The sequence below is a fragment of the Salvelinus namaycush genome, chromosome 42 (assembly GCF_016432855.1).
Source record: "Salvelinus namaycush isolate Seneca chromosome 42, SaNama_1.0, whole genome shotgun sequence".
Taxonomy (NCBI): Eukaryota; Metazoa; Chordata; class Actinopteri; order Salmoniformes; family Salmonidae; genus Salvelinus; species Salvelinus namaycush.
Window position 1 is genome coordinate 8,895,846 of NC_052348.1, and position 27,990 is coordinate 8,923,835.

Genomic DNA, 27,990 nt, shown 5'->3' on the forward strand with positions numbered 1-27,990 from the left:
GTTTACCAAGAACAATTTACACGTTAGCATTGTTGTTATTTAGACGTTTATTAACACATTGGAACTCAAAATATGACTCATTTAACGGCACAACATCACATACTTACTTCAGGTAGTCTTTAATTCACGTTGGAGACAGGACTTGGTTGATAGACGTTATCTAAGTAACGTTAGCTAACAATGTTTTTTCACACTCAAATAGCCTCCATCATGGAGGTACTAGCGAATGCAGCCGTGGCAGAGATCTGTAAACTCGTAGACGACGACTATGCAGTGTTTCGTTTGGAAATGTCTCAAAGCCAGAAAGAAAACAGGACATTGCGTAGGAAACTACAGCTATTGGAACTGAAGGTGGTACGGGAGCGCGCAGAGAGAACAATTAGAGAGCGCGTCCGCGCCAGTCGTCCCTGTAGTGTCAAGATCCTCGACCAATACAACGGAATGGCAAGAGGTACATTTTGCAGAAGGCGGAGACTGTGGGGTCAGTCGGCCAGTTCCTTTCTGTGCATGTGTTCAGATTTGTTACCCAGAATTGGGATTTGGTCAGTTTTTTGATAGTATGCACTACAGGGCCAATCCTAGCTTTCTGGTGGCCCTAAAAAAAAGTTGCCTCTACAAGTCTCCTCTTTGTTGATTATTCTGCCCCCCCCCCCAAAAAAAAAACATACTGTGAAAAAGTTGATTTTCAGCCCGAGCTTGATATTCTAAGTATTGATTCAGGTTGGGCCGGCCCAGGTTTATGGTTTGCGCAACATTGTAACCTATGTTTGAGACCAATGTGTGACAGTGGCTGTGTGAGAACCGTGCCTGTATCTCTCTCAGAACTAGAATGTGATTAACTTTCTATGATCTTCCTTCCTCTTCTGATAGAAATGAGTCTGCAACTCTTATCTCTCCAGCGTTGCACTGCATAATTTATTTCCTTATAGAAGCATAGTCGTGCGACGGGTTCTGGAGGAGCTGCAGCACCCCTGATATATTGAAATACATTCCAAAGTTACTGCTGTCTGTTTAGAAAAAAATGAAATAATTCAGAATAGCTTACTACACAAATGTAGTCACAGAGGACCAATAGCTTATTTTAAAGAACAGCCTAGCTGTGGAGTGTAGCATAATAACAAGGCGGGAACGCACGGCAAATATGTCAGTGCACAAACAGCACGCAGACAAAACAGGCCTTTAGCAATATTTCAAATACAATCACGGGAAAACAGGTTTGAAAAGCAAATGGCTCCTGCTGAAAATAGAATAATCTGTATGCTGTAGGCTACCAAAATATTTGATCAACTTTCAAATATTGTTTTACAAAGTAAAACGAGAGAGAAAGGCTTTTGGCACGAGCGCATCGGCCATCACCAGCGAGTGAGCTCCGCATCATTGGGTCAGTCAGTGAAACTGAAAGCATTTTAGGACTAATTTCCTCCTCATATTGTAGCCTACAATATCCGTCTCCACACACCTAGGCTATTGATGGATTCAAGATAAGGTCGTTTTTATTCATCTCAGATTCTCAGTTAGTCCGTGTCAAAGTAGCCTGTCATTTAAAATCATTTGTGCGGTATTAAAAAATATTCTGCCAAAGTCTCCAGTCATGTAAAATTATGTTGAATTGCCTGAAATCCATTTTATAAAAGGCCACTTATCTGACATTTTGTGCAGAAATTCTTCGGTTGCGCAAACCCACAGTTTCATCAGCTGTCCGGGTGGCTGGTCTCAGACAATCTCGCAGGTGAAGTAGACTGATGTGGAGATCCTGGGATGGCGTGGTTTCCGCATGGTCTGTGGTTGTGAGGCCGGTTAGACGTGGATGGATTATCTTGGCAAAGGAGAAATACTCATTAAACAAATGTGTACACAATTTGAGAGAAGCTTTTTGTGTGTACGGAACATTTCTGGTATCTTTTTTATTTCAGCTCATAAAACATGGGACCAACACTTTTCATGTTGCGTTTTATATTTTTGTTCAGTGTAGATAGTCAGTCAGGTGGCTAGCTGCCGGCAGAGACTGCTATTGCAGTAATGTTGAAGGGCTCTGTCTAGTATTACTTAAGCAGCTAGAAGGATGAAGTAAGAAGCTAATGTTAAACGGAGCCTACTTTAGCAGGAGCAAAAAATAGGCTACAAAGTTCTCATAACTTTACTTTACAGGGTAGGCTACTGAGACAGCAGGAGGAAGCAGAGGAGCTCTGACGAAGGCCAAGAGGCTGACCCATAAGCTTAAATAAAAAAGTGATGCTAGCAAGAGCAGTGTGCAGGTTTCTTATTCTTAAAAAAAAACGTGACCCCAATTTCGTGATATCTAATTGGTAGTTACGGTCTTGTCTCATCTCTGCAATTCCCTACAGACTCGGGAGAGGCAAAGGTCGAGAGCAATGCGTCCTCCGAAACACGACCCTGCCAAGCCGCACTGCTCCTTGACACAATGCCCGCACCAATCTGTCGGAGGAAACACCGTCCAACTGACGACCAAAGTTAGCCTGCAGGCGCCCGGCCCGCCACAAGGAGTTGCTAGAGCACGATGAGACAGATCTATTAGAGAATTGAATGGTCATTTCTCTACCATAAGCCGCCTCCAACATCGTTTTAGAGAAATCCCAGCCTGCCAAACCCTCCCCTAACCCGGATGACGCTGGGCCAATTGTGGGATGCCCCATGGATCTCCTGGTCACAGCCGGCTGTGACACAGCCTGGGATCAAACCCGATGCTGTATGGGTGCATTAGCACTGTGATGCAGTGCCTTAAACTGCTACACCACTCGGGAGGCCTTGTTTTTAACTTATCTAATTGTTACCATGCACCTGCAACAAGATAGCTCTGATGTGCAAGTGTATTTTTGAATGTTGAAAGTAAAACACAAGTCACCTCCTTCTCCCGCCCCCACATCTGGACCCTTCTGGGAGAGAGAGGAGCTCACAGATGCACCTTGGGAGGATGAGGAGATGATGACTGGTGGGTTGATGGAGTGGCAACCCATGCAGCGTCTCATCCATCACCGCATACCACTTCCAGGATGCAGCTATGGCCTCCCTCTCCCTCGGTGCTGAGTCCGGTGGGGGCAGCTTTCAACTCCTTAAAAATATGGAAAAGGATAGCTTTCAGCATCAAAGTAGGGGTATTCGAACACAGCCAGTGTCAATAGTGTACAATATAGCGTTGAGCATTGACAGTACCTAACTTTAACCACCTCTTTTCCCCCAATCACTCTCTCAGGTGAAGGACATCTCACTGGAGGCCACCTGATCTCTGTGAAGCCAGCAGGACACAATACATGGAGAGATGACCAACCAATCACTGTTGATGAGGGAAGTGGATCTTCAACCCAGCATGTTATTGTGATAGAGGTTAGTGTCATAATGCAACATAAAAATGTACAGTACATCAATTGTGGCCCGTTTATTTCAGAAAGGCTTCCCTCAATTATTAATTTGCTTACATGTACATCCTTATTTATCTGCCATAGGGGAGCTTGTGAAACTTCCCTATGACATTGTTATCCAATGCTACTCTTGTATCGGTAATAACCTCCTCTCTTCATGTGTCAGTCTGCAGATGCAGAGGCTTCTGGAGGATCGTCTCTGGTCAAACAGGACAGGACTGAAGGAGAGGACCCACGAGACATCCAGACTAGAGCAGCGGCTGGCGTGACGCCCCCTGTAGCCACGGAGGACCTCGCCACCACGCCCCATCCAAGGACCCGACGCAGCATCACGGAGGTCAATGGAATGCTGGACGCTGTCCTCAAGTCAGAGACAGACACCGAGACTTTAACTGTAACACACAGGCTCTTACACACTGGATCTGACCACAGATCAGACCCAGAGAGACTGGGGCTGAGGCGACTAAGCTGTCCTCCTGCTCCCGGCTCAGAGTATTTACTTTACGGTAACCCGATCCCGAGGACGGTTCATTCCCATCGGGACTCAGGTTACGCGTTAGAAACGGGAAATGATCAGTCTTGTTCCTACACAACAGAGATGGACCCTGACAACATGCCCTTGGGTTTAGAAACACAGACTGATCTGTCTAGAGGGGACTGGAACCGGTACAGTAATAGTGTATACTCTGAAGGGTGCCTAGATAAGACAGGGGAGGGTATAGTGGTAGATGAGGTGAAAGTGGAGGGTGACGCTCCTCTGACATGGAATGTAGACGATACTAATTTAGGAGAAGGACACTCACAGAGCAGAGATTTGTTAGATTACAGGGAAAGCTTAGAGACAAATCCAAGCATCGAGACCCACTCCCCTTTACATGCGCTCAGGGATCGCGACCCAGTGTCCAAGTCGATGGACCATTCCGATTCACACATTCTTTTTGATCAGGTTTTGAACTCAAATGACCAAGGGGCCAAGGTTTTGGGAGGGGGAGCAACAACAGGCAGTAGTAAAGAGAAGCGGTTCCTCTGCATGTTCTGTAACAAAGGCTTCAGCTGCCTCCAGAAGGTGGAGATCCACCAAAGGGTCCACACAGGGGTGAAACCCTTCAGCTGTACCCAGTGTCACATGCGTTTCACCGAGGCTGGCAAACTGAAGAGGCACCAGAGGGTCCACACAGGGGAGAAACCCTTCAGCTGTACCCAGTGTCAGATGCGCTTCGCCCAGGCTGGGCACCTGAAGAGGCACCAGAGGGTCCACACAGGGGAGAAACCCTACAGCTGCCCCCAGTGTCAGATGCGCTTCGCCCAGGCTAGCAACCTGAAGATGCACCTGAAGGTCCACACGGGAGAGCGGCCGTTCGCCTGTACGCACTGCGGGAAGAAGTTCTCAGAGAGGAGCTACCTCAGGATACACCAGCAGAAAAACCATTCCACTCTATAACATAGAAAGTAACCATTCCACTTGATCGCTTCTGACGTGTAGATTAAATGCTGCATTAAAGTCAAAGATGAATTTTCATTGTTGTCAGCAGAAAATATCTGCAGATGCATTTGGAATAACGAGTAATACAGAGGGGTTGGGTTAAATGCGGAAGACACATTTCAGTTGAAGGCATTCAGTTGTACAACTGACTAGGTATTCCCCTTTCCCTAATAGATTTCAGTGTTGAATATTCCTGGGTTGAATAATGCATCCAGGCATTGTGTGATCTACAAGCCTTAAAAGTCTGTTGTATATTGTGTTTGTACTGTGTAAGCGATATGTTTATAAATGCCTATTTCATTACTTCCAACTACTTAATGAGAAAATGAATGCAGTTTTATCAAGTTCATACAGATTTTTTGTTGACATGCATGTGTGGTTTTTATATGGAGTATTTAACACTTAAATACATAACCATATACAGTTTGAAAATGGCAGAGTTGGGCACTAATAAGCAAACATGTATGGGTTTTGACTGAGGGAAGTGCAGTAAATTAAGATGACTCGATGTTTATGATCACTATGTTTGATGTACAGTTACAAGATGACATGTTGTCATTAGAGGTCGACCGATTATGATTTTTCCATGCCGATACCGATAATTGGGGGACCAAAAAAGCCGAAACCGATTAATCGGCCGATTTAAAAAATATATTTTTAATTTATTTGTAATAATGACAATTACAACAATACTGAATGAACACTTATTTTAACTTAATATAATACATCGATAAAAATCAATTTAGCCTCAAATAAATAATGAAACATGTTCAATTTGGTTTAGATAATGCAAAAGCAAAGTGTTGGAGAAGAAAGTAAAAGTGCAATATGTGCCATGTAAAAAAGCTAACGTTTAAGTTCCTTGCTCAGAACATGAGAACATATGAAAGCTGGTGGTTCCTTTTAACATGAGATTTCAATATTCCAAGGTAAGAGGTTTTAGGTTGTAGTTAATATAGTATTTATAGGACTATTTCTCTCTATACCATTTGTATTTCATATACTTTTGACTATTGGATGTTCTTATAGGCACTTTAGTATTGCCAGTGTAACAGTATAGCTTCCGTCCCTCTCCTCGCTCCTACCTGGGCTCGAACGAGAAACACATCGACAACAGCCACCATCAAAGCAGCGTTACCCATGCAGAGCAAGGGGAACAACTACTCCAAGTCTCAGAGCGAGTGACGTTTGAAACGCTATTAGCGCGCACCCGCTAACTAGCTAGCCATTTCACATCGGTTACACCAGCCTAATCTCGGGAGTTGATAGGCTTGAAGTCAGAAACAGCGCAATGTTTGAAGCACAGTGAAGAGCTTCTGGCAAAACGCATGAAAGTGCTGTTTGAATGAATGCTTACGAGCCTGCTGCTGCCTACCATCGCTCAGTCAGACTGCTCTATCAAATAATAGACTTAATTATAACATAATAACACACAGAAATACGAGCCTTTGGTCATTAATATGGTAGAGTCCGGAAACTATCATCTCGAAAACGTTTATTTTTATTGCATATACCCTGACTCTGCGTGCAATAAACGCAAGAGAAGTGACACAATTTCACCTGGTTAATATTGCCTGCTAACCTGGATTTCTTTTAGCTAAATATGCAGGTTTAAAAATATATACTTCTGTGTATTGATTTTAAGAAAGGCATTGATATTTATGGTTAGGTACACGTTGGAGCAATGACAGTCTTTTTCCGCGAATGTGCACCGCATCGATTATATGCAATGCAGGACACGCTAGATAAACTAGTAATATCAACCATGTGTAGTTAACTAGTGATTATGATTGATTGATTTGCTTTTTATAAGATAAGTTTAATGCTAGCTAGCAACTTACCTTGGCTTCTTACTGCATTCGCGTAACAGGCAGGCTCCTCGTGGAGTGCAATGAGAGGCAGGTGGTTAGAGCGTTGGACTAGGTTGCAAGATTGAATCCCCGTGCTGACAAGGTAAAACTCTGTCGTTCTGCCCCTGAACAAGGCCGTTAACCCACTGTTCCTAGGCCGTCATTGAAAATAAGAATGTGTTCTTAGCTGACTTGCCTAGTTAAATAAAGGTGTAAAAAAAAAAATTCGGCGTCCAAAAATACCGATTTTCGATTATGAAAACTTGAAATCGGCCCTAATTAATCGGCCATTCTGATTAATCGGTCGACCTCTAGTAGTCATACCCTGGGTTCTTCTGAACAGACTGAGCCTATGTTTGTTTATTGTGAAGAAAACTCACAGCTGAACATGCACCTGAATGCACTCATGACTCCTTTCTATGCGCACCAAAATTACGATCTGTTTCTCTGAATTACCTTGTGAAAGCCTAACATTGTAAGATCGTCTTGCAAAAGAACACGCTTTCAGATTATGCCCAATTTACCCAGATTACGATTTATAATGGACTGTTTTTGGATTGCGTAAACGACAGTAATTTGGTGATGGCGGGGATGCAGGGTTGTGTTCCGAACAGAACAACTACAAGTGCGTTTGCTCTAGTTCCTCAACAGCACAGCTATTTTCTACATTGTAGAATAATAGTGGAGACATCAAAACTATGAAATAACACATATGGAATCATGTAACTAAAAAAGTATTAAACAAATCAAAATACATTTTATATTTGAGATTCTTCAAAGTAGCCACCCTTTGCCTTGATGACAGCTTTGCACAGCTTTGCAATCGTTTTTTTACCTTAAGTAACTTTCTATCTTATTTAACCATACCAAACCAACGTAACATATCATACTAATTTGAGTGACCTGGATTTACTTTAACTCTGTTATGTCTGGTCTATGAGGCCAGTCTGGAGATTGATAACATTTAAAAGCTTACAAACATGGTTGTCAAACTATTTTTTAATTTCTTGAAAAAAAGTAATGAAAATTGTAATTTTCTTAATCTTTAACGTCAATTATCTAAAATGCGTATAAACCATTTTTTTCCTTCATATTCGCATTTGCTGCTTGGACTCTTTTACATCATCTGTGTAGTGTTTTGTCCACCATCGGTTGAATATAGGGTGAGTGTCATGTCAATCATATAAATAGAAGATAGATGTGGTAGTTGCTGCAGCAGAGAAATATTAGGGTGTGAGAGATTTTAGTGCAGAAGACCTACAGGGAGTTTTGAGAGAAGGGGCCAAAGTAGTGGGATGGGGTGGTGGGTATTTGGGGATAGTGTATAGGTGCAGGGTTAGATCATGGTGTAATATTCCCCCCTTTTTGTGACCAAAATGTGCAAACTGCACTCCATCCTATGAAAAACAGCAATACGCAACACAGCATCTAGTCTGCCGGAAATTCACAAAGAAGAAGAATAAACAGAAAAGACAGTACACGATTACCAAAGATTATGGATATACTGACAAGATACATGTCTCTCTGCCCTAACAACGGGAGTAGTTGTTCACAAAGCGGCACGGCAGGCTGTCTACCTCCCGCCTATACTTTCTTTGAATTGGTGGATACATCTCATTATTGTAATTAGGGATGCACGATATATCGGTAAGCATACCGGCCTCTATTAGCTAAAAATGCCAAAATCGGCATCGGCCCGATGTCTAGTTTAAAGCCGAAGTGCAAAACCGATGTCAAAGCTGACGTACATACTTATATACCATAGGTAGATGACGTAATGACGGCACAGAAAATATAGCGCTACACGCGCAACAGAGCATTCCTAACCTAGCCCACAATGTCTGCTGTGTGGGTCGAGCAGTCACTAAGATGAGCAGTCATTTTGAAAGAGTAAGAACATTTCAGCGAGACAACTCAAAGGCGAAATCCAATAACGCTAAGATAATGGAATTCATTGTCCTTGACAATCAACCGTTCTCTGTCGTGGATGATGTTGACTTTCGCCGACTGGTCGAGCACGGGGACACAATACCAAGTAGGCGCTATTTTTCAGATGTTGCCCTACCGGAGTTACACAGTATTGTTGAAACTCACATCCATGAGCTACTTGCACTGCTATTAGCTTCACGACTGACATTTGGACCAGCGATGTCAGCCGCATTATGAGTCTGACAGCACACTGGGTCGAAGAGGATTTTGTACTGAGGAAAGCCATATTGTATGCTCAAGAATGTGCTGGTTCTCATACCGCTGCTGCCATTTCAATGGCATTTGAGAACATGAACACTCCTAGCTCCATTCGAACAACTGACTTGCGAAATAAGCTCAACTACGTCTGCAGCAGACGTGATACCCTGTCATGGCATTGAAACACCTGCTCAACAAAAATGCCAACACAGATCGTCGGGTTAACTTGGAAAAGTACTCTACTAGAGGCTGTGAACAAGAGATTCGGTGGCACTCTCTCTGAGCCTCTACTGTGTCACCACCATGCTCGATGATAGGTACAAGGACCGCTACTTCGATGCAGACAAGAAATAGGGTTTACGTGAAATGTTAGACACTGCTGGACAAGATTGAAACGGACACAGTGACAGTGCACGCTGAGGAAGAGAGGCCGCGGACAGACAGAGCTGAAACAGCTTGACATGTATGATGAAATCTGAATCGGAGACTGAACAAATGAACAACGAAACAGCACACCAAGTAAGTGAAAGAAATTGGTTTTGATTATGTTTTACTGGTAATGGGGACATATATAAATGCCAACAAAATAACTATTTGGTCAGTATGTGTGTGTGTGTGTGTGTCAACTATTTAACAGTACTAGAATGCATAAAAGGCAGCTAAAATGTTTAATATCGGTTATCGGTATTGTTTTTTTGGGGGCAAGGAAAATATCGGATATATGTATCGGACAAAAATATCATATCAGTGCATCCCTAATTGTAATCTTTTTTAAAATATTAAATTAGGGTTGTATTCAATGGAGAGAGATGCTATGCTACTAGCCTCATTCCATGAATATGCATAGCCATCTCGGGACAACTCTAATATCGACGTATACTCTGATTCGGTGAGTGAGTTTATAAGGAAGTGTAGGAGATGTTGTACCCACTGTGACTATTAAAATCTACTCTAACCAGAAACCGTGGATAGAACTAAAAGAGAGTACCACCGCATTTAACCAGGGAAAGGCAACTGGGAATATGGCAGAATATAAACAGCGTAGTCATTCCCTCCGCAAGGAAATCAAACAAGCAAAATGTCAGTATAGAGACAAAGTAGAGTCAATTCAACGACTCAAACACGAGATGTATGTGTCAGGGTCTACAGATTTATTTAACCTTTATTTACCTAGGCTAGTCAGTTAAGAACAAATTCTTATTTACAATGACGGCCTAGGAACAGTGGGTTAACTGCCTTGTTCAGGGGCAGAACGACAGATTCTTACCTTGTCAGCTCAGGGATTCGATCTAGCAACCTTTAGGTAACTGGCACAACACTTTAACCACTAGGTTACCTGCCGCACCAATCACAGACTACAAAAGGAAAACCAGCCACGTCTTGCTTCCAGACAAACTTAACACCTTCTTTGGCCACTTTGAGGATAATATAGTGCCACCGACGTGGCCCGCTACCAAGGACTGTGAGTTCTCCTTCTCCGTGGCCGACGTGAGTAAGACATTTAAACGTGTTAACCCTCGCAAGGCTGCCGGCCCAGACGGCATCCCTAGCTGCGTCCTCAGAGCATGCGCAGACCAGCTGGCTGGTGTGTTTACAGACATTTTCATTCTCTCCCTATCCCTGTCTGCTGTCCCCACATGCTTCAAGATGGCCACCATTGCTCCTGTACCCAAGAATGCAAAGGTAACTGAACTAAATTACTATTGCCCTGTAGCACTCACTTCTGTCATCATGAAGTGCTTTGAGAGACTAGTCAAGGATTATATCACCTCTACCTTACACCCTAGACCCATTTCAATTTGCTTACCGCCCCAATAGGTCCACAGACGATGCAATTGCCATCACACTGCCCTATCCCATCTGGACAAGAGGAATACCTATGTAAGAATGCTGTTTATTGACTACAGCTCAGCATTCAACACCATAGTACCCTCCAAGTTCATCATTAAGCTTGAGGCCCTGGGTCTCAACCCCTCCCTGTGCAATTGGGTCCTGATGGGCCACCCCCAGGTGGTGAAGGTAGGAAACAACATCTCCATTTTGCTGATCCTCAACACTGGGGCCCCACAAGGGTGTGTGCTCAGCCCCCTCCTGTACTCCCTGTTCACCCATGACTGTGTGGTCATGCACGCCTCCAACTCAATCATCAAGTTTGCAGATGACACAACAGTAGTAGGTTTGATTACCAACAATGACGAGACAGCCTACAGGGGGAGGTGAGGGCTATTGGAGTGTGGTGTCAGGAAAACAACCTCTCACTTAACGTCAACAAAACGATGATCGTGGACTTCAGGAAACAGCAGAGGAAGCACCCCCCTATCCACATCGACGGGATAGTAGTGGAGAAGGTGGAAAGTTCCTCTGCGTACATATCACTGACAAAATGAAATGGTCCACCCACACAGACAGTGTGGTGAAGAAGGTGCAACAGTGCCTCTTCAACCTCAGGAGGCTGAAGAAATTTGGCTTGTCACCTAAAACCCTCAAACTTTTACAGATGCACAATTGAGAGCATTCTGTCTGGCTTTATCACTGCCTGGCACGGCAACTGCAGCGCCCACAACCGCAGGGCTCCCCAGAGGGTGGGGGGGTCTGCACAACGCATCACCGGGGGCAAACTACCTGCCCTCCAAGACACCTACAGCACCCGATGTCACAGGAAGGCCGAAAAGATAATCAAGGGCAACAACCATCCGAGCCACTGCCTGTTCACCCCGTTACCATCCAGAAGGCGAGGTCAGTACAGGTGCATCAAAGCTGAGACCAAGAGACTGAAAAATAGCTTCCATCTCAAGGCCATCAGACTGATAAACAGCCATCACTAACAGAGGCTGCTGGCTACATAAGACTTGAAATCATTGGCCACTTTAATGAATGGAACACTAGTCACTTTAATAATCCATTGTAATAATATGTACATATCTTGCATTACTCATCTCATATGTATATACTGTATTCTATATTATCTATTGCATCTTAGCCCATGCCGCTCTGACATTGCTCATCCATATATTTATAAACTGGACAGTTATCTCCATCTCTTCATGGACACTCTTACTGACAGTTGTGGCTGCTTTGTGTGATGTATTGTTGTCTCTACCTTCTTGCCCTTTGTGCTGTTGTCTGTGGCCAATAATGTTTGTACCATGTTGTGTTGCTGCCTTGCTATGTTGTCGTCTTAGGTGTCTCTTTATGTAGTGTTGTCTCTTTTGTCATGTGTGTTGTCCTATTTGTATTTTATAATAAAAATGTTATCCCAGCCCCCATCCCCGCATGAGGCCTTTTGGTAGGCCGTCATTGTAAATAAGAATTTGTTCTTAACTGCCTTACCTAGTTAAATAAAAAAATCCATTCCTTTACTTAGATTTGTGTGTGTTAGATATTACTTGTTAGCTATTACTGCACTGTCGGAACTAGAAGCACAAGCATTTAGCTACACTCGCAATAACATCTGCTAATCATGTGTATGTGACCAATACAATTTGATATAAAGTGGTTTCTCCGAATTGCCGGGACATCGTGTCCTACATATCAGTACATTCGTAACAACTTAAGCATTACGGAACTAATATTCGATCAAATAAACCCACAGCCATAACATTTTTTGTTGACCAAATTCGACACTCATTGACCATACGAAAAGTCCTTCCTTGATTGACGAAACAACGAAAAAACGCCACCTGCTGGAAGGAGACAGACTTTATGCCGAGTTGGGCCTGTCTCTTCCTCTATGGTATTAGAAACTGTGAAACTGCCGGAAAATCACACGAAGAAGAAAACGGAAGTGAACAGTGACGAAGAACAATTTCCACATTAGCGTTTTTATTGTCATTTAGACGTTTATGAACACCCTGGAAGTCAAAATATGACTCATTTAACGGCACAGCATCACATACTTACCAACGGTAGTGTTTAATTCGCATTGCAAACAGAATTTGGTTGATAGATTGTATCTAGGTAACGCTAGCTATCTGCTAACAATGGCTAACTGTATGGTTTTTCACTCTCAAATAGCCTCCATTATGGAGGTGCTAGCGAATACAGCCGTGGCAGACATCTGTAAACTCGTAGACGACGACTATGCAGTGTTTCGTTTGGAAATAACTCAAAGCCAGAAAGAAAACAGGACATTGCGGAGGAAATTCCAGCTATTGGAACAGAAGGTGACACGGGAGCGCGCAGAAAGGACAATGAGAGAGCGAGTCCTCGCCAGTCGTCCCAGTAGTGTCAAGATCTTCGACCGATACAGAGGAATGGCAAGAGGTACATTTTGCACAAGACCGTGGCGGTCGCCCCGTTCCCGTCTGCGTATGTGTTGAGACGTATTACCCAGAATTGTGTCTGTCAGTTTTAGGATAGTATTGCACAAAGAAACAATATTTCCCGGAAGGCGGAGGCTGCGTAGCCGGTCATATATTGCTTAGTGCCTGTCGCCCCGTTCCCCTCTGCACATGTTTTTACATGTGTTCCCCAGAATTGGGGGTTGGTCAGTTTGAATAGTATGCAACAATTCCCATCATGTGCAAAGACACAATCATATTCATACCAGATTCTTGATTTACTGCGTTTCCTTTACTCAATGAAAACAATGATGATTTTGTTTCATGCAATCGACCTATAAATAGTATATCAATAAGTTATGAGGTGTTACCTTACATCCTTGCCAATTCTAGACATTGTCAATAGTGTACAATATACCATTGACAGTAGCTAATCTAACCACCTTTTTTCCCCCAATTAATCTCTGGTGAAGGACATCTCATTGGAGGCCACAGGAGCTTTGTGAAGCCAACAGGACACAATACATGGAGAGATGACCAACCAATCACTGTTGATGAGGGGAGTGGAACCTCAACCCAGCATGTTATCGTGATAGAGGTTTGTGTAATAGTATTATATACAGTACATCAAATGTGGCCAGTTTATTTTCAGAAAGGCTCCCCTCAGCTATTCACTTGTTTACATGTACAGTACCAGTCAAAAGTTTGGACACACCTACTCATTCAAGGGTTTCTTTATTTTTACTATTTTATACATTGTAGAATAGTGAAGACATCAAACTATAAAATAACACATATGGAATCATGTAGTAACCAAAAAATTGTTAAACAAATCAAAATATTTGATATTTTTCAAAGTAGCCAACCTTTATCTTGATGACAACTTTGCACACGCTTGGCATTCTCTCAACCAGCTTAAGCTGGGATGCTTTTCCTGAACTCTGCGGTCCAACTCATCCCATACCATCTCAATTGGGTTGAGGTCGGGTGATTGTGGAGGCCAGGTGTTACGAATCCCTTTGGCCCTGCAGTCTAGGGGGATGGTAACGAGACCCGTAATATAACTCATGCAAAGTATAATAGTGAAAGCCACAGACAACTAAATTACCGTCAAACACTCATGGTTTATTTGTAAACACACGGTAATGGGGAGCAGGAAAAGGGGCTGAGCTGGACCCAAGGAAAGAAATAATAACATTCAAAAACACCCCTAAGCTAGTCTACCTGCTTCAACAGCTAGCTAACTAACCAAAATTACAGAGGGTGGTCCGCCCAGTTCTAACTAGTGTATTTAGACAAAGTTCACCTACAGGAAGTGTATGCCCATGGGCGACTTGTCTTGGTACCCTCTTTTCCCACCATCAAACAAACAGTCAAACACCAAAACAATACTCACAGGATAACAGACAAAGTGAAATGTAGTTGCAAAAACAAGAGATCTACAGAGAGATTGAGCTCAAGAGAAAACAACTGAATGGGTTTTTAAACCAAGGGAAAGGGGATGTGATTGGGTAATGGAAACAGGAGGAGGTGTGTCTTCTGATTGATGACTGATTGGGGAATGATTATTGCCACCTGTGAGGGGAGAAGGAGAGAAAATAAACACACACAGGATACCTGTATCCGTAACACCAGGTCATCTGATGCAGCACTCAATCACTCTCCTTGTTCAAATAGCCCTTACTCAGCCTGGAGGTGTGTTGGGTCATTGTCCCACTAAGCGCAAACCAGATGGGATGGCAATTCGCTGCAGAATGCTGTGGTAGCCATGCTGGTTAAGTGTGCCTTGAATTCTAAATAAATCACTGACAGTGTCACCAGCAAAGCACCCCCAAACATCACACCTCCTCCATCCTTTACAGTGGGAAACACACATGCGGAGATCATCCGTTCACCTACTCTGCGTCACAAAGATACGGCAGTTGGAACCAAAAATCTAAAATTTGGACTCATCAGACCAAAGGACAGATTTCCACCAGTCTAATGTCCATTGCCCGTGTTTCTTGGCCCAAGCAAGTCTCTTCTTATTGGTGTCCTTTAATAGTGGTTTCTTTGCAGCAATTCGACCATGAAGGCCTGATTCATGGGGCGGCAGGTAGCCTAGTGGTTAGAGCGTTGGACTAGTAACCGGAAGGTTGCAAGATCGAATCCCCGAGCTGACAAGGTAAAAATCTGTCGTTCAGCCCCACTGTTCATAGACCGTCATTGAAAATAAGAATTTGTTCTTAACTGACCTGCCTAGTTAAATAAAGGTAAAATAAAAATTCAGTCTCCTCTGAACTGTTGAGATGTGTCTGTTACTTAAACTCTGTGAAGCATTTATTTGGGCTGCAATTTCTGAAGTTGGTAACTAACGAACTTATCCTCTGCAGCAAAGGTAACTCAGTCTTCCTATTCTGTGACCTTCCTCATGAGAACCAGTTTCATCATAGCGCTGGATGGTTTTTAAGGACTGCACTTTAAAAGCTCTTGAAATGTTCTGTATTGACTAACCTTCATGTCTTAAAGTAATGACTGTCATTTCTCTTTGCTTATTTGAGCTGTTCTTGCCATAATATGGACTTGATCTTCTACCAAAAAGGTATACCCCCTACCTTGTCACAACACAACTGATTGTCTCAAACGCAATTAAGGAAAGAAATTCCACAAATTAACTTTTAACAAGACACACATGTTAAATGAAATGTATTCCAGGTGACTACCTCATGAAGCTGGTTGAGAGAATGCCAAGCTTGTGCAAAGCTGGCTACTTTGAAGAATCTCAAATAAACAAATTAAAATATAACACTTTTTTTGGTTACTACATGATTCCATGTGTGTTATTTCATAGTTTTGATGTCTTCACTATTATTCTACAATGTATAAAATAGTAAAAATAAAGAAAAACCCTTGAATGAGTAGGTGTTCTAAAACTTTTGACTGGTACTGTACATCCTTATTTCTCTGCCATAGAGGAGTTTGTGAGACTTTCCTACGACATTGTTATCCAATTCCACTCATGTACCAGTAATAACCTCCTCTCTTCTTGTGTCAGTCTGCAGATACAGAGGTTTCAGGTCCTGGGGTCAAGCAGGAGAGAACTGAAAGAGAGGACACAAGACACAGAAGAGACATCCAGACTGGATTGACTGGAGCACCCCCTGTATCCAGGGAGGACCCCGCCACCTCGCCTCAGCCCAGGACACGACACAGCATCACGGAGGTCAGTGGAACGCCGAACACCGTCCTCAAGTCAGAGACAGACACCAAGACTTTAACTGTAACACACAGGCTCTTACCCACAGAATCTGACCACAGATCAGACTCGGAGACACTGGAGCTGGGGCCACTGGGCTGTCCTCCTGCTTCCAGCTCAGAGTACTTACCGGTATTTCACCAGAGCCAGAGGACGGTTCTTTCCTGTGGCGATGGTGACACGTTAGACACTGGTGTTGATGACCTGTCTTGTTCTTACGCTACAGAGATGAACCCTAGCAACATATCCTTGGGTTTAGAAACACAGACTCATCTGTTTAGAGGGGAGTGGAACCAGTACAGTAGTAGTGTATACTCTGAAGGGTGCCTAGATAAGAAACGGGAGGTTGTAGTGGTAGACGAGGTAAAAGTGGAGGGTGACGCTCCTCCCATATGGAATGCAGATAGTCACCTAGGAGACGGACACTCACAGGGCAGAGATTTCTTAGATTACAGAGAAAGCTCAGACACAAATATAAATGTTGTCACCCACTCCCCTTTACACGCATTCGGAGATCGTGACCCAATGTCCACGTCGATGGCACCTTCCGATTCACACGGCTGCGTCGATCAGGTGTTGAACTCAAATGACCAAAGGGCCATGGCTCGTGGAGGGGGAGCAACATCAGGCAATAGTAAAGAGAAACGGTTCCTCTGCATGTTCTGTAACAAAGGCTTCAGCTGCCCCCAGAAGGTGGAGATCCAACAGAGGGTCCACACAGGGGAGAAATCCTACAGCCGCCCCCATTGTGAGAAGAGGTTCTCCCGCCAGGATCAGCTGAAGATGCACCTGAAGGTCCATACAGGAGAGAGGCCATTTGCCTGTACGCACTGCAGGAAGAGGTTCTCAGAGAGGAGCAACCTCAGGATACACCAGCAGAAACACCATTCCATTCTATAGCATCTGGCGTTTAGATCAAACCCTGCATTAAAAACATAGATTCAGTGTTATCAGCAGAAAAGATCCACAGATGCATTTAGAATAATGAAACAGATTTCAGTGTTGAATACTTGTGGGTAGAATATTGCATCCAGATATTGTGTGATATATAAGGCAGGTGATAAGCCTAAAAAGTGTTTGAGGTGTTCTAGAAGACTGTTCTGAAAAATGGACCTCTGTAGGAGATGAAAAATTGGCCTTGTCTTGTACAGAAAAAAGGGGTGTGGAGATCTGTGCCAGTTCTTGTTGAGTAGTGGTGGACCTGAGTATTAAATGTGAATAGAGATTGAAAAGAAACAGGGAGTACATATATTTTTTAATTGAAATGCATACAGATTTTAAGTTGGTTGATGTCATAAATATTAAGAACTTGAAAGTGATGGAAAAGTGGAGAGGAACTGGCACGACTGTCTGAAATGAGTTGCCAGCATCACAAAAACGTTTTTGGAGAATTAATATGTTAAAGTTACTTTTGTAAGTATTAGCCTAGACCAGGGCTATTCAACTCTTACCCTACGAGGTCCAGAGCCTGCTGGTTTTCTGTTCTACCTGATAATGAATTGCACCCACATGTTGTTCCAGGTCTAAATATGTCCGTGAGTAGAGGGGAACAATGGAGAAAAACACAGCACAACTAACTCCAGAGTTGAGTTTGAGGGGCCTAGACTATATTGCAACATAAGGATGCATTAAGGTGTATTACAGATTTAATATTATTTTCCTTGGGATGAGATGTTGAATTCGTCTGATGACACCAATACCTCTCGCAATTTTATTGCAGACAAATGAAGTGGGATTTGCCCAGTTTATTTATTTCGTCAATGAGAACACCTAGGAATTTGTTAGTTTTAACACTGAAAAGGAAATGTATAATTTTTTTATTCAACTCTTGGACCGAGGACAGACACTGGTTACAATATGCCATTTGATTATATTCCAATCGGCTAAATTCTGTAGGCTACCCGTAAAAGGTGCTGCATGGTCAATCCGACGTCTGCATTGGCCGTGTAGCATTTACGGTGATACGGCCTCTGCAAAAGTCAGGGAATTCATACTTTTTGTGCTTCGCAGAGCTGTTGTGAAGGAACTTGTCAAGGAAGTGAGTTTGTGTTTATACAGGACCTTCCGCCGCCCACCTACCGTCAGCCAATCATGTCAGTGCGGAGATATACGGAGCCCTCTGCATTGTTACAAAATTTGGGAGGCGCAAGGCGATGCGGTACGGAGCTCAATTTGGCCTCTGCATGCTTCTGTAGGCGCCACAATTGCTTCACACCTTCCATACGGAGCCTCCGACCACATTTTCAGATCAAGCATAAATTGGCTTTTAGCCTATCCATTGTCACATTATGAAAGGTGTGAAAACAGATTATAGGCTATTGTTTGTGTCCCTGGCTGAGTTGATGAGCAGATTTGGGCCATCAGTTGATTGACAGATGTAGAACTTACTGTAGAACGATACATTTTCCTCCAGTGTGGATGCTCGCCTATAGTTGGGCTGTGTATAATTTGCCAATTTAGTTATTGTCTTTGGTGTGGATTGAAAGCCTGTATTGTGTGGCCTTAATATTTCATTTTGTAAAGCTGTCAAGATGTTTGAGCCTATCCAAAGATGATTTTGTTGAGCTGAGACACTTTTCTCTGGATAGTAAATTATCAGACTATTTGTTTTACTACTTGAAAACATTGAAATAAATGCAATTCACTTGTGGGCCTAATGTAGGCTCAGGCTTGCCGCTATATCACCCAGCACTGGGCGAGAACTCATGAGGCTCGGAGCCAAAGCACGCTGCTTAGACCTCTGCGCTACTGCAGGTCACAATGCTCTAGCAAGCCGTAAGAATGCTGTGAATACCAGTGGCGGTCAATGTCATTTAAGATGAGGGAGGTCAATTATATTTTTTTACGAGCATGGCCTTATTTATATTACAGCATATTGGATGACAGTCATTCATATTCCATTCACCCAGTTCAATGTAACATCGATAGGTTTAGGCTACAACGTGTTACTCTATACCCATCATGAGGTTGCTACAACCTAGCCTATGAGTGAAAGTTTACAGCGTAGGTGCACACAGGTCGAGAGAAAGATTGAGGTGACAGACAATGACACTATCGTAGAAACTTTTACACAGGGAGACTCAGTCAATCTTAAATGAATCATTGTTTATTTTCATGCATGTGACAGACCAATACCTCATGAGACTTCTCTCTAAGCTGAAACAGATATCCCTTTCTCTAAACAACATTCTTGGGGTACTGCCAAATTGCAGATAGTGATAGTGAGGATTCGTTCAATCAGTCACTTGCATGAACACAGAGATTGGTTATTAGAAAAGCACACACTTAAAAATGTCCATCACATTATCACTTGTGGGACAATAATCGTTACATTTTAAGGTACGCATTCGATTTTAGCTTCTATATCATATTTATAATAAAGTAAGGGAAATCAACACATTAAACCAGACACTTCATCATTTCAAACCCTTCTTTCTGGGTTGTACTTGTAAAACCATTGCAGTAGAATGTTTTAACTTAACCTTCGCTTCATACAGTTACACATACAGTTGAAGTCAGAAGTTTACATGCACTTAGGTTGGAGTCATTAAAACTCGTTTTTCAATCACTTCACAAATTTCTTGTTAAAACTAGTTTTGGCAAGTCGGTTAGGACATCTACTTTGCATGACACAAGTCATTTTACCAACAATTGTTTGCAGACAGATTATTTCACTTATAATTCAACGTATCACAATTGCAGTGGGTCAGAAGTTTACATACACTAAGTTGACTGTGCCTTTAAACAGCTTGGAAAATTCCAGAAAATGATGTCATGCTTTAGAAGCATCTAATAGGCTAATTGACATCATTTGAGTTAATTGGAGGTGTACCTGTGGATGTATTTCAAGGCCTACCTTCAAACTCAGTGCCTATTTGCTTGACATCATGGGAAAATCAAAAGAAATCAGCCAAGACCTCAGAAAAAAAGTTGTAGACCTCCACAATTCTGGTTTATCCTTGGGAGCAAAAGGCCTGAAGGTACCACGTTCATCTGTACAAGCAATAGTACGCAAGTATAAACACCATGGGACCACGCAGCCGTCATACCGCTCAGGAAGGAGACACGTTCTGTCTCCTAGAGATGAATGTCATTTGGTGCGAAAAGTGCAAATCAATCCCAGAACAGCAGCAAAGGACCTTGTGAAGATGCTGGAGGAAACAGGTACAAAAGTATCTATATCCATAGTAAAATGAGTCCTATATCGACATAACCTGAAAGGTCACTCAGCAAAGAAGAAGCCACTGCTCCAAAACGCCATAAAAAAGCTAGACCACGGTTTGCAACTGCACATGGGGACAAAGATCGTACTTTTTGGAGAAATGTCCTCTGGTCTGATGAAAAAATAGAACTGTTGGCCATAACTGTCGACCATCGTTATGTTTGGTAAAAATGTGTGTGGTAAAAATTGTAGGGTAAAAACAAACAAAATGGCCAGGCCTTAGCAGTCAAGCTGAATAGGCCTCTTCTAAAGTAAACAATCCCAGAGCCTGTCTCTTGTAATCATTGTCATTTTGACCTGTTGCATTGACATACAGTTCTGTACAAACTGTCCCTGGGACATAAACTAGTCAAAATAAGAAACCTGTTTAACAAATCTACTAGGACCTTCAAAAAGTTGGTGCTGGCTTATCAGCTCAATATTCCTGACTAAAAACATTTACTTGGATCTACTTCAATTCTGGACACAGTTCCACGTAATGGAAACAGATTAATATAATTTAAAACACTTTCCTACTTAAATCACTGGTGCTACCCGAACTATAGAATAAAAATTGGAAATTGTCATAAACCTGTCATTTCAATTATTCATACCTCTGTCCCAGATTTCCCCACTGTCTGTGAGGGACACCCCTTAGACAGGTTTTTTTTCAGTGAGTACTGGCGGCTAGCTGTTCCACAGGAAGCTTATCTCTAACCCAAACACCAGATGTCGGCCTCTAATTTAATATCGGTCCTAATGCTCAATCCCTCTGTTCATAATGTGACCTTGTATTGAAACATTTACTTCTTCAAATTACTAAGATATTGCATTAGAGTGCTATCTGAAAGCCACTTACCATTCACTTTGTTCCTTCACACTTATTAAATGTCTATTAAGATTCATATGTAATGCTTTGGAGGGATCAATATGTATTAACTGGGCTGGCACTGTCTCAGTCCCCTGTATAGCGCATGCTCTGTCTATATTAAGTCTCTACCTAGCATGTTCTGTATTCACCTACTCAACCGTTTAACATCATTGGTTCTATTTAACAGGGTATGGGGTTTATTTCAAAACGTATTACCGGCGTGGAAGAAATCTCATAAGTGTTTATAGTTTTATTGGTTAGGGGCAAGTCAAATCCCGTACAATGCTTTAACCTAATCTTTCTCAAATGATCCATAAAGGGACCACTGAACATTTCTCAGAATACGTCTACGTGTGGGTGTACAAGTTGTATGTATATTTTTCCTATTGTTACTTTGTCAGATCTCTGGTAACCCATTATACATTTGTCTTACATCACAAATTCCTCCTCTACACCAGTGTTCTATTCATACAGGGGTTTACATATTCCCTCTAGTGTTCTATTTAACAGCATATTCGGGAATAATACTCTATCTCCATACAGAACCCCTATAACGTTATAGATCTGAAAATTCAGCTCACACAGAACTGGTTGGGGTATTCATTATTTTCCTTATATAACTATACTTAGGTATTCACATTCACACCACGTGCATCTTCAACGATTCTAAATTCCTACAATAACACCGTGTGCTATTATCAGTGGTTCTCAGACCACGTAGACCTTTTACATCGTTACATATGTATCTTCAACGGTTCTCTTGCCACTACTTCCTATACACTTGCAGTCCCAGACTACGATGGGCGGTGGTGGATGGAACCCCTAGATTGAAAAACTCGGCTCACACAGAACTGGAAAACTCGGCTCACACAGAACTGGAAAACTCGGCTCACATTCACACTGGAGCTAGTCCCCAGACTCAGTACGTTATAGCTACATTTCAATCTCTTATTATCCAAAATTCAATCTTAATAGTAATAATTTCAATCCATTTATTATCCACGTTTCAATCAGCTTAATGTCATATTTTACAATCACACAACTTTCACATCCACTTAATAATAGTCCCAAACACACTCTAATCTCCATTATTACCCCATGTGCATCTTCAATGATTCTCTTGTCGTTACTTCCTATGCACCATATGTATCTCCTATATACAGTGCCGTTGGAAAATATTCAGACCCCTTGACTTTTTCCACATTGTTAGGTTACAGCCTTATTCTAACATTGATTAAATAGTTTTTTTCCATCAAGCTACAAACAATACCCCATAATGACAAAGCAAAAACAGGTTTTTAGAGATGTTTGCTAATTTATAAAAATACAAAACTGAAATCACATTTACATAACTATTCAGACCCTTGTTCCTGCATTGTATTGGCTTTGTGCTTAGGGTTGTTGTCCTGTTGGAAGGTGAACCTTTGACACAGTCTGAGATCCTGAGCGCTCTGGAGCAGGGTTTCATCAAGGATCTCTCTGTACTGCTCTGGTCATCTTTGCCTTGATCCTGACTAGGGTTGCACATTTTGGGGAATATTCAGAGGTGGAAACTTTCCGTGGGAGTTGACAGAAATATGGGAATTGATGGAAATATGCAAATTAATATTAACACCATTTATTAACACCATTAACACCACCGTTTTTTTTGCATTGGATATATTTACCATATCATATGGAGACAGAAACATAATCCTTTTACCTTATCATAAGTAGACATAGTTGCAAATTAAATCCTTCCAATAGAAATAAAAAAAACAATTTAGTTACGAATTGAACTTGACTCTTGTGAATTGACTCTTCACATGGGATGATTTCACTGCACAACAAAAGGAAATATTGAATGATCCATCACATCTCCCAAAAACGTTTTCAACATGCATCTGTAAAATGATAGTCTAGAAACTAAAGCTTTGGTTGTCTTCCTCTCAGGCTTTCATGTCTTCTCCCTAAACCTCCTCAATGTCCACCTCTTGAACATCAGACTCTGGAGGCCTCATCTTCACTGTCACTTTCCAACCTTGTTGAGGATGGCTCGTTGTCAGGCTCAAAAAGCCTAAAATTTGCCTGGATGGCCACCAATTTTTCAACCCTTGTATTGGTCAGCCTGTTATGTGCTTTGGTGTGTGTTCCCAAACAAGGACCAGTTGCGCTCTGAGGCGGCTGATGTTGGTGGGATTTGGAGGATGATGAGGCAACAGGGGAAAGAGCCTCAGATCCACAAAGTCCCTTCCAACCGGGTGGCTGATGAGATACACTACCGTTCAAAAGTTTGGGGTCACTTAGAAATGTCCTTGTTTTTGAAAGAAAAGCAAAAAAAATTGTCCATTGAAATAACATCAAATTGATCAGAAATAGTGTAGATATTGTTAATGTTGTAAATTACTATTGTAGCTGGAAATATCTACAGCAACCATCACTCCTGTGTTCCAGTGGCACGTTGTGTTAGCTAATACAAGTTTATCATTTTAAAAAGGCTAATTGCTCATTAGAAAACCCTTTTGCAATTATGTTAGCACAGCTGAAAACTGTTGTTCTGATTAAAGAAGCAATAAAACTGGCCTTCTTTAGACTAGTTGAGTATCTGGAGCATCGGCATTTGTTGGTTAGATTACAGGCTCAAAATGGCCAGTAACAAATTACGTTCTGATGAAACTCGTCAGTCTATTCCATGCGATAAATTGCCAAGAAACTGAAGATCTCATACAACGCTGTGTACTACTCCCTTCACAGAACAGCGCAAACTGGCTCTAACCAGAATAGAAAGAGTGGGAGGCCCCGGTGCTGGCCTTCTAGGCAGAGTTCCTCTGTCCAGTGACTGTGTTCTTTTGCCCATCTTAATCTTTTCTTTTTATTGGCCAGTCTGAGATATGGCTTTTTCTTTGCAACTTTGCCTAGAAGGGCAGCAACCCGGAGTCACCTCTTCATTGTTGATGTTGAGACTGGTGTTTTGCGGTTACTATTTAATGAAGCTGCCAGTTGAGGCATCTGTTAATATTTATTTTTAGGTGGGGGGTAGGATTAATTTAAGAGGTAGGGTTTAACTCTCAGACCATGAGAAACCAGGTTCTCTGGTCTGACGAAACCAAGATTGAACTCTTTGACCTGAATACCAAGAGTCACATCTGGAGGAAACCTGGCACCATCCCTACGGTGAAGCATGTTGGTGGCAGCATCATGCTGTGGGGATGTTTTTCGGCAGCCGGGACTGGGAGACTATTTGGGATCGAGGGAAAGATTAACGGAGCACAGATATCCTTGATAACCTGTTCCAGAGAGCTCAGGACCTCCGACTAAGGCGAAGGTTCACCTTCCAACAGGACTATGACCCTAAGCACACAGCCAAAACAACGCAGGAGTGGCTTCGGGACAAGTCTCTGAATATCTTTGAGTGGCCCAGCCAGAGCCCGGACTTGAAGGCGATCGAACATCTCTGTAAAGACCTGAAAATAACTGTGCAGGGATGCTCCCCATCCAACCTGACAGAGCTTGAGAGGATCTGCAGAGAAGAAACTCCAAGTATAGGTGCGCCAAGCTTCTAGCGTCATACCCAAGAAGACGCGAGGCTGTAATTGCTGCCAAAGGTGCTTCAACAAAGTACTGAGTAAAGGGTCTGAAAAGTTATGTAAAACATTACATTTGTTTATACATTTGCAAAATGTCTAAACCTGTTTTTACTTTGTCATTATGGGGTATTGTGTGTAGATTGAGGAAAACAACAATTTAATACATTTTAGAATAAAACTAACGTAACAAAATGTGGAGAAAGTCAAGGAGTCTGGATACTTTCCAAATGCACTGTGTAGTGTACACACATACTAACGAACACGTCAATATAGTTTAGTCAGGTTTGTATGATGTTGACTTGACTTATCATAGCTGACTTATTTTTACCCACAACATCATATTTGTCCACCATGATGGGTTTAACAACAATGAAGTAATTCTGTAACTACAGTATAGAACTCAAATGTCGTCGAGATGGGTAAACACTCCATGTTGAAAGTGTGTTTATTATCTATGTGTACGTACCTGAGGGAGTGTACGTCTGTGTAATCTGTATCACATGTCTCTTCCAGGAGGAGGAGGGTCCAGAGGTGCTGCTGGTGAAGGAGGAGGGTCTGGGGAACCCTGAGGAGACCATAGTCATGGAGGACAACCAGACTACACCTCCTCCTGAACCCACAGAGGAACCAGCTGAGCAGCACAGGACAACACACAGTATCACTGAGGTGAGCCCACTGAACTACTGTCTGAATGGTATTAGTTCGGGCCGTATTCCACTAAGCCTCTCAGAGTATGAGTGCTGAAGTGGGATCAGTTTTGTCATTTTAGATCACAAGACTATGTAGACAGGTGCGGGACCTGATCCTCGATCACCACTTCTACTCTGAGACTCTTTGTGTATAAGGGCACAGGTCTTGATATATTGTCTGGTAGTGTGGAACCATGCCTTAGAATTATCAAACCATTAATTAAATAAGGTCAAGTAATCAAATCAACTAACACACTTGCATAGTACTCATAGCAATCCCTCATTGCCCAATCAGAAGATGCTCCATAGCAGGGTGCTCATATCAGATTTCTTGATCCAACATCCTCTCACTCTGTATCTCTTACAGTCAGTAGACATGGAGGATGGGAAGCCTGATCTGCTGATTGTCAAAGAGGAGACAATAGACGACGAACCAGAGAGCATTGACCTGCTGAGTGGACTAAAGATGGGGGAGGAAGGTAAGGGAGAAATAAAATAGTCTACATACAGTAATAGATCTTCAAATGGAAATAGTGATTCACCTGGCTATTATTTTTCCTTAATTTTTCTTCAAATCATAAAATGCTATTTGTTTACATACAAAAAAAACACAATGTATGAAAATGCTCAGGTAATTGACAAAAGAAATCCATATGTAGAATGTTCTCTGCCATGTTTGTGAAGTCTATTTTGTAACTTCTTCCTGCAGGTGGTTGGCTGGAGGCTAACAGAGGAGACTGGGCAGCCATCTTGGATTCCCAGACCCAGACCTGTGCAGCCAAAGGCCTAAGAGACAACGTCACTGATCAGGCCAGGACCAGAGGCGATATAATGGAGGTCAGTGGATGGGACAGCATCCTCAACTCTCAGCGGGGGAACTACACTGTTAACCACAACCAGAAACTAACAGTCGAACACAAAACAACAACCAAACTTAGTCTCCATGACAACAGACTGGCTGAGACCAGGGCGAGGCGTAGATTTGGTCTGCAGGTACGGGGAGGTGTCCGTATGCGGCTGGAGAGAACAGACACAGACTCGGCTAGCGATGCTCCGTCCTGCTCCTATAGCTGTGATTCAGAGGGATTGATGGCACCTCAGGTTAACCCCCTAACAGGTGCTGCCTTCAGCCTGCCTTCTATAGGATCTATCAACTGGAACATGGACCCTGTGACAACACAGACACTCCCTGGCCTTCATCCTCCTCACACTCTCCTGATGTTAAACCAGACCTCAGACAATGCCTCAACACTAAATGGCTACACAAGCCCATTGACAAATGACCGTAGTAGAGACGTAATCTGTAAAGCTGGCAGCGTCAAAGAGAAGCGCTTCCCATGTTCATTCTGTGGGAAAGCCTTCAGTTTTCCCAAACAGGTGGAGATCCACCAGAGGACTCACACAGGGGAGAAACCATTCAACTGTACACAGTGTTATATGCGCTTCGCCCGGGCTGGCCACCTGAAGAGCCATCAGAGGGTCCACACAGGGGAGAAACCCTTCAGCTGCCCCCAGTGTGAGAAGAGGTTCTCCCACCAGCACCAGCTGAAGAGGCACCTGAAGGTCCACACGGGAGAGAGGCCGTTTGCCTGTACGCACTGCGAGAAGAGGTTCTCAGAGAGGAGCTATCTCAGGATACACCAGCAGAAAATGCACATGGTCCATGTATAGATATGTAATTTAGTACTAGTTAATTTGTTTGTAGTTCATTCTGTTGGTTTTGGATGTAGTAGGGAACTGGATGAGGTGAACTGAGGAAAGAATGAGTATGATGAGGCAGAGTAGATGATAAGGTGATGGTTGATGTGATGGTGTCTAAAAATGCTTCACTGATGTAAAGTGAGCCGTGTCCTGTTTGATGCTGGTGTTTTATAAATGAGGAAATGTTAGTGCCTTAATTCATTTTTACTTAAAATTAAGTAGTGAAGATGTGTGTAATGTTGAACCTTTTCCAAAGTATTCTAAAATGTATTTTATGGTACCAGATTTATAGAAGTTAGTGTTACCATAGTGAAGTTATTCTACTTGTGATTGCTATTTTGTTTAAATGAACTACTAAATTGACTCTGCTGACTGACTTGGTTATTTTGTATCATTTTTTATATATATATATTTTAGAATAAGCTCCATATTGTTAGGTACTTGAATCAGTTTAAGATGGGCTGTGGTTCACATTTTATAATGTCATGTTTCTGTGTGTACAGGAAAGAGTTTAAATAAAGTTCTGCTTTTCAGTACAATCTTTGCTTGC

General features: G+C 42.5%; 2 protein-coding genes across 3 annotated transcripts in view; both read left to right on the forward strand.

Moving 5' to 3' along the window:
- LOC120034818 lies at nt 1–27,989 on the forward strand. Of its 2 annotated transcripts, XM_038981460.1 has the most exons (7): nt 12,670–12,802; nt 12,912–13,160; nt 13,651–13,775; nt 16,212–16,379; nt 25,564–25,716; nt 26,107–26,218; nt 26,449–27,988. In XM_038981460.1, exons 1-7 carry the CDS (start codon nt 12,763–12,765, stop codon nt 27,408–27,410), a joined length of 1,809 nt encoding a protein of 602 aa, XP_038837388.1. In that variant the 5' UTR covers nt 12,670–12,762; the 3' UTR covers nt 27,411–27,988. The 2 variants fall into 2 exon arrangements, with proteins under 2 accessions (XP_038837389.1, XP_038837388.1); XM_038981461.1 differs by lacking the exons at nt 12,670–12,802; nt 12,912–13,160; nt 13,651–13,775; nt 16,212–16,379 and adding exons at nt 1–451; nt 3,212–3,342; nt 3,544–3,714 and having other exon boundaries at nt 26,449–27,989.
- Nucleotides 1–27,990, forward strand: part of LOC120034801 (zinc finger protein GLI4-like) — a 320,522-nt gene that overhangs the window by 212,697 nt on the left and 79,835 nt on the right. The window lies entirely within an intron of this gene.